General features: G+C 50.7%; 1 protein-coding gene across 1 annotated transcript in view; it reads right to left on the minus strand.

The window, feature by feature from the left end:
- SLC25A48 (solute carrier family 25 member 48) overlaps window positions 1-8,018 on the minus strand; it is a 43,518-nt gene that overhangs the window by 31,376 nt on the left and 4,124 nt on the right. Inside the window, exons 3-4 of the mRNA XM_040240041.1 lie at window positions 3,755-3,826; window positions 1,274-1,532 (exon numbers count right to left, since the gene is read on the minus strand). Coding sequence (XP_040095975.1) covers window positions 1,274-1,532; window positions 3,755-3,826 — 331 coding nt within the window. The remainder of the gene's footprint in view (window positions 1-1,273; window positions 1,533-3,754; window positions 3,827-8,018) is intronic.

Genomic DNA, 8,018 nt, shown 5'->3' on the forward strand with positions numbered 1-8,018 from the left:
TGCACGCTCACAGTGACCAGGGGCCCTGGGGCGCTGAGCACCTAGCAGCTGTGACTCCTGTTCCTGGGGTAGTAGGGACCCTTGTGAGGAGCATCAGCACCACGCTTGGAGTCTGTGCAGACCTGCCCTGGACACCTGCCCAGCTGAGCAGGGAGGGCAGGTGAGTCAAGGAGCCTGGGTAACAGTGGGGGGAGGAGAGGCACTGGCCCAGGATGGTCCCGAGTGACCTTTAGGGGCTTCAGCCATGTGTCAGCACAGCTGACTCCCCACCCAGCCTCCGTGGGCAGAGGGCTCACGTGGAGGCCACTTAGAAGGTGGCCAAGCAGAGGGGTCTTATCCACAACATTTGTCAGGTATACAGCTGAGGTCACAGGAAGGACCAAGATGCAATCCTTCCATCACACAGACAAGGAGACTGAGGCCCAGAAAGGGATGGTATCTTCCCCGAGGAGGCAGACTAAAGTGAGAGCCAAGGACCAGACTCCAAGGTATTGGAATTTGTCTAAGAGCCCCCAGCTCGTCCTTTCTCTACAGCCGGCCCTTTCTGTCCACACAGCAAGTGCCTTCTCGTTGTTTCCAAGCTCCTTTATCAAAACTGGTCCCAGGAGAAGAGGCAGGCACCTCTTTCCAGCAGGGAGGAGATGTCAGCTCCAGCTCACCATGGGGCAGAGTAGTTAGCTACACAGCAGATAAGAAATGAAACTCTAATGGAACATTGATGGCAAGGTGAGGGGCACCCACTTCATGAACCAGCAGCCAATCCAACTCAAGGCCTCCTGGCTGCATTCCTTGGTGTGAGGGGCAGGTATGGTTCTGAGACCTGGACAGTCACACAGGGCCCCTCACTTGACTCAATGCTCTACTCTTGCCCTTTTAAAATTCTTACTAATTTGTAATCAAGAGATTTTTTTTTTTCATGCCAGGGGCTACAAACTATAAAGCTGATGCTGACTAGCCAGTCATGAATTGTGTGTCCTTGAATAAGTATCTCAATCTCTGGGAGCCTCAGTTTTCCCATCTGCAAAATGGAAATAATCACAGTGCCTGCCTCAGGAAATTGTTCTGAAGATGAATTAAGAGAACACATGTGGGGCTCTTCACAAACGTCTGGTACCTAGTAAACCCTTGACTAATGAGAGTTACTGCTATCAGTAAAAATGATTTGACATAGCTGCCCTGCTCCATAAAAAAGATATTAACCAAATCCCAGAGCTAGGAAGCCACAAGAGGGTCACAGGTGCCCAGACACCAGGCCACCTCCCCGGCCTCTTACCTTCCTGAAATGGCTGTGTTTGCATCTGCAGCCGGATCTTGATGAGGTCCACAGGTGCACCCAGCCCGACAGAGACCACGCCGGCCACCATGCTGGCCAGAAGCAGGTCAGACAGCACGTGGGGTGGGCCAGCCTCAGGCTCCCGGCACCGGTGGTGGCTGAGGAACCTCTGTGTGTTGCTGAAGACCCCAAACACCACCGAGTTGTAGACGGCGATGCTGGCAAGGGGGAAGGACATGCCCTTGAAGAAGCCAAACACCTGTGAGGAGACCCAAGAGGAAGACGCATGAGGGCCTCTGCTACCCCTGGCACAGACCTTACCTTCCTGGAGCCCACAGCCTGGAGGGGGAGACACCACAGGAAAAGCAAGCCAGTATGTCAGTGGAAAGAATAAGAGGGTGCTGATGTGAAAGGAGAAACAGGGGAGCAAGAGAGCATCCTTGCCCTGAGGAGGAACTGGCTTCTGCATGAAGCTGTTTCTTGAGCCATGGTGTGCCGGGCCTGGGACCTGCATTTGTCACCAGAGTGTCAGTGTTCCTGGGCTGTGGCCGAGGGCAGCCCATGGAGGCCCAGTGAGCTTGCCAAGCACCACATGCTCCCTGCTCATGCGCCACTCCAACAAAAGCATTCTCTGGGCACGTGCCAGACCCTGCAGGACAAGAAGAAAGAAGCACTTTCCGCCTGCACTGAGCTCACAATCTGGAGGTGGGGCAGGAGGGGACCCAGGCAGACAGACTGTCAGGCAAGTAAAATATAGTGTGCTAGTCTGTAGTGGTGAGTGTGAAGGGTCCCACAGCCCCCCCAGGGGCACCTGGGCCAGCAGGTAGCTGGGTGCCCCGAGCATGCGTGTCTGTTGGGACAGAGCTGGAGGGAGAATCCCCGAATGAACAGCATGAAAGGCTTCTGTACACACATACTGCATTCTCAGTAGACACCACAGATGTGCCACTGAGCCTGGAAAATCCCAGAGGCCCTTGGAAGAGTTGGGGCACATCCAGGGCACCAAAGGTGAAAAAGCACTGGGAAGCCATTGTAAAAACTCCAGGCTGTACTCAAGCCGGTTCAGCCTGACCTGTATGTCTGCACCCTGTTTACAAGAGTCTGGACACCACCTCACACAAGCGTCCACACACACATGTGCATGCAAACACACATGCGTGCACTCACCATACTCCAGACTCCTCCTCTACAAGACCCCTCCGATAACTTGGGACATCGCTTAGCTTGGAACCACCGTGTCTTAGAGGAACGCCAACAGTCCCCCACAGAAACCCCAGGGCACCTGTCCCAAAAAGGAGAATCAACAGCTGCCATTCAGAGGATGGAGGAGTTACATTACACCAGAACAGCTAGTGCTGGGTTTGCAGGGCTCATCCTGCGCAGACCATCCAGAGAATCAGAACAACACGCAGACACAAGACACGCTCCAATCAAGGAGAAGAAACTCCAGGCGTGAGCAGGAGCCTCCTGAGCTCCAGACCACTTCCCAGGAGGGAGCCTGGTGGGAACAGAGGCCAAGAAAGGGGTCATGTTCCCAGTGACTTGAGGAAAAGCCCAGTGCTGCCACAGGCTTACACCTATTTCTTTCTTTAAAATTGATAAAAATTGGAGTGTAAATAAATATTGGAGTGTAACTGCTTTACAATGTTGCGTTAGTTTCTGCTCTACAGCAAAGTGAATCAACTATACGTACACACATAGCTACAATTTTTTGGATTTCCTTCCCATTTAGGTCACTGCAGAGCACTGAGTAGAGTGCCCTGTTCTATGCTGGAGGTTCTCACTAGTTATCTGTTTTATACATAGTAATGTCTATATATCAATCCCAATCTCCCAATTCATCCCACCCCCACTTTATCTCCTGGTATCCATATATTTGTTCTCTGTCTGCTTACGCCTATTTCTTTAAACTAATAGTTCATTTCATCCTAAATTTTAAATTTTATTTAAAATTCCCCAAAGAGGAGTCTTGGAAAGTCTTCAAAAAGCACATACTCCTTCTCAAGAATGGCACCTGATGCTTCTACAAAATCTGTTACTCAGATTTTCCCCTCTGCAGAGAAAACCCCTGGGTCCCCTGGTCTGGAGGCATGTGATACAAGCCTGCTCTGGGTGTCTGGGACCAGAAGAATCACCCCACTCCCACCCCTCGCCCCACGCTGGGATAAAGGGAGCTCATGGGACAAAGTGGCTTACCTGCCACTCATCTGGTTTTGAAAACCTGACAGGTCGCCCTGTTTTTGCAGGAATTTTCCACTCCATGTTCCTAAGTGCCTCAAAATTTCTCCAGAGAGATGACACAGTTTTTTTCCTCAATAATATTGCACCCGGGGACAGGGTTAAGTTTAGGTAATACATAATATTTGAGGAGTGGTGTGAGATAAAGAGGGAACACTGAGCCAAAGGTGATGAGCGTCATAAACAGGGGGTGAAGATGGTGACCTTGGTCCCCAGGAGAACCTTCCCGCCAGGAGCACTTACACTCTCCCTCCTGTACACCGTGCGAATGCAGCTGAGGGTGCTCCCATAGCCAGAGCCGGCCTGCAGGCGAGCCTGTGGAGAGAGGCAAAGGCAAGGGCCTGAGGGCCAGGCGGAGACAGGTCACGTCCCCACCACTCCCATGATACTGCGCTCCCAGCACGGGGCCCCAGAGAGGGGAAGGCCCTGCCCCTGTGACCCCGTCCCAGCCTGGCTGGCCGTCCATCTTCTACCCGCACCGCCTCCCTACACGTCCCATTCGCCCCTTGCTAAATGCAGCAGGAGGCCCCTCGAGCTGCGAGAAGACAGGCCTGTTTGTTGCACAAGAACAACACTGGTTTGGAGACATATGGTTTTGCTGCATCTTGAATACAAGAGCTAACCTGTGGCTCCGGCCTGTCTGCTGTCCAGCACCCTGCCCTCCCAAAGACTCCTGGGAGTGGCCTGCTCACCTCACCTCCCAACAGATACAGAACCCCCGTATCTGTCCCCCCAGTGATACACTGGGCTCCTCAATGGCCTCCTGCTCCCCTGCTCACTCCTTTTCTGTATTGACACAACAGTCAGACTAATCTTTTTCAAACAACGATGAATGTTTGTCACTGCTGTATCAAGCTCTGCAGAGGCCTCCCTCCAAAATCAGAAAACTCCCACCCTTAACCAGCACCACAGAGGTCCTGGGTGGTGCCTCTGTGGTGCCTCTCACCACCTCCAGGCAATTTCCTCCACACCTGCTGTGCCTGCCACAGTACACATTTCTGGACCCTGGACCATCAGTTTCTTCCTGCTTCCAGAACATTCCACCTACATTTCTCCCCTGGAAGGCTTTTTACTCAGCTTCTTCAGCTCATCTTTTGGGTCTGAACTTCAGTGCTCCAGTGATGTGATGTGCTTATCTGTTTTGCTGTTGTTGCTATTCCGTCCCTAAGTCATGTCCTACTCTTTGTGTCCCCGTGGACTGCAGCACGCCAGGCTCCTCTATCCTTCACCATCTCCCAGAGTTTGCTCAAAGTCATGTCCATTGAGTCAGTGATATTATCTGACCATCTCATCCTCTGCCGTCCCCTTCTCACTTTGCCTTCAATCTTTCCCAGCATCAGGGTCTTTTCCAATGAGTTGGCTCTTCATATCAGGTGGCCAAACTATTGGAGCTTCAGCTTCAGCATCAGTTTTTCCAATGAATATTCAGGGCTGATTTCCTTTAGGATTGACTGGTTTGATCTTGCAGTCCAAGGGACTCTCAAGAGTCTTCTCCAACACCACAGTTCGAAAGCATCAGTTCTTTAGCACTCAGTCTTCTCACATCCATACATGACTACTGGAAAAACCATAGCTTTGACTATATGGACCTTTTATGGTAAAGTAATGTCTCTGCTTTTTAATACACTGTCTAGATTTGTCATAGTTTTCCTTCCAAGGAGCAAACTTTTTTTTTTTTTTTATGGCTGCAGTCATTGTCCACAGTGATTTTGGAACCCAAGAAAATAAAATCAGTCGCTGTTTCCACTTTTTCCCCTTCTATTTGCCATAAAGTGACATGACCGGATGCCATGATCTTGGTTTTTCGAATGTTCAGTTTCAAGCCAGCTTTTCACTCTCCTCTTTCACCCTCATTAAGATGCTCTTTACTTCCTCTACAGTTTCTGCCATTAGAGTGGTATTATCTGCATTTCTGAGGTTGTTGATATTTCTCCCAGGTTGTTGATATTTCTCTCTCTTGATTCCAGCTTGTGCTTTACCCAGCCTGGCATTTTGCATGATGTACTCTGCATAGAAGTTAAATAATCAGGGTGATAATACACAGCCTTGACATAGTCCTTTCCCAATCCTGAGCCAGTCAGTTGTTCCATGTCCTAACCGTTGCTTCTTAACCCTAATACAAGTTTCTTAAGAGACAGGTAAGGTGGTCTGTTATTCCCATCTCTTTAAGAATTTTCCACAGTTTGTGGTGATCCACATAGTCAAAAGCTTTAGCATAGTCAATAAAGCAGAAGTAGATGTTTTTTTCTGGAGCTCCTTTGCTTTCTCCATGGTCCAATGAATGTTGGCAATTTGATTTCTGGTTCTTCTGCCTCTCTGAAGCCCAGCTTACACAGTGGAAAGTTCTTGGTTCACATAACTACTGAAGCCTAGCTTGAAGGATTTTGAGCATAACCTTGCTAGCAAGTGAAACGAATGCAATTGTACAGGAGTTTGAACATTCTTTGGCATTGCTCTTCTTTGGAATTGGAACAAAACTGGTCTTTTCCAGTCCTGTGGCCAGTGCTGAATTTTTCAAATTTGCTGACATATTGAGTGCAGCACTTTAACAGCATCATCTGTTAGGATATTCTGTCACCTCCATCGGCTTTGTAGGGTATTTGGGTTTCCCATGTGGAACAAGGCCATCTTGTATTTTCCTCTCATCCCTGGAGCAGAGCGTGGCCCCGGCACTCGGCCCTTTGCACTGACTGACCACAGGGCTGGAGGATAAGTTGGTGGCATATTCTAATGGAGGCTGACTCCACTGCCTGGGGTATCTGTAGATAGGCAGAGGGTCTGAGTAAGGCCACAGAGAAGCCCAGGGCATGTTTCACCCTGGGCCTAGACCAGAGCAAAGGTCTGTCAGCCCTGGACGAAGATATCACCCAGGCCAGCAGCACAGCTCAAGCCTCTAGGGTCTCCAATTGCAACAGGAGCTAGCACATAATATGCACCTACTGAATACGTGGGGAAATACTGGGCATCTTATGGAACTTATCTCACAGAATCCCACAAATGCTATGAGGTGTGGATACTATCCCCACCTCACTGATGAAAAAAGCTGATTCCCTGTATAGGTTTCTGATTGCTGCTGTGACAACATATGATAAATTTAGTGGTTAAAACAATGCAAATTTATTTTCTTACAGTGTTCTCAATGGTCTATAGAGAGCTGAGCCCTGATTAGAGAACCCTGGCCACACTGCATCAGACATAAACTTTAAGCATACCAGGTGTGCCAGGAGCCCGCAGTGAATCCTGACCCCAGCTCTGCTGCCCCAAGCAGCCAGCCTGGCTCTCCCACCTGTAGGGTGGGAGTCTCTGCCCCAGGTCAGCAGCCTGGATCCTTCCAGCTTGGCTCTTTCAGAGGGGAGCCTGGGGACCTGGGACAAGTCGCTTGTCTGCATCACCACACTCCAGCACATGTGCTGTTCAGGACAGAAAGACTCGCTCACTGCTCTGCCCTTGCTGCCAACGTGCCAGTCCTCATGACAGCCCCACTGGTGGAAGGGGCTTTATAGATGAGGAAACTGAGGCTCAGAGAGGTTAAGGGAGAAAATACAGGAAGTGAGAACTGGACTCCAGGCTCTTCTGACTCTAGGAGTCTGGCCCAGACCTTTCTCAGGGAATAGGAACTCTAGAGTAAATGCCAGCCAGAAGGAAGGAAAATGTTCTGGAGAGAAACAAGGGCCCCAGGCCAGCCCCGGGCTGGACCCAGAGGCCAGCCATGGAAGCTGGCATCATCAGGCTGGTACTCTCAACAGAGAGGTTCTCAGGTGGAACAAAAACTAGATCTTATGTGTTGGGAAAGCTTCCCTGTAGAGGTTCAGGTGGAGGAGTGGAGAAAAGGAGGAGAGTCTTATCCTTTACAGCTGACATGTGGCACAGGGTGGCCAGGCTTGCCACGCCAGGGGCAGGAGATGAGGATGGGGCTTCCAAACAGGCTCTACCAGCCCCTGACCAGGCTATGGGTGAGGGAAGGATACTCTATCGGGGAAACACACATGGCTGTTAGATCTGCAGGGGCAGGGACAGGACTTGCTTTGTCCACCACCTCTGCCCTGCAAGCCCCAGAGCACCTGCATGGAGAAAGCATCCAGGATGTGTTTGATACATGAGCAAAAGGCTGGACTTGTGTGAGGCAGGAAATACCTTCAAGTATCTAGACATGTAGGCTGACCTCCCCATCAGAAGAGTGCAGGCCTGGGCTCTGACGGAGGAGGGGCCCACAGTCAGTCACATGGGGAGGAAGATGAGGAGAAAAGGGGCCACAGCAGCCCCTGGAGGAGGGCGTGAGAGGTTCCTCTTTGTGCACAATCCTGGCGGAGCATTAGATACGAATGTGAAAGTCAGGGTAAGGAGGCACTGTTAGTGGACACCTTCTCAGGGTATAGCTGTGGGTGCTGCTTAACACTGGGACGGGAGGCAGGGGTCAGGGTGGAGTCAGACGTCCCTTTATACGAATGTAAAAGTCAAGCTGAGAAGGCGCTGTTAGTGGCCGCCTTCTCAGGGTATAGCTGTGGGT

Source organism: Oryx dammah, unplaced genomic scaffold, assembly GCF_014754425.2.
Source record: "Oryx dammah isolate SB20612 unplaced genomic scaffold, SCBI_Odam_1.1 HiC_scaffold_5, whole genome shotgun sequence".
In the NCBI taxonomy this organism is placed as follows: Eukaryota; Metazoa; Chordata; class Mammalia; order Artiodactyla; family Bovidae; genus Oryx; species Oryx dammah.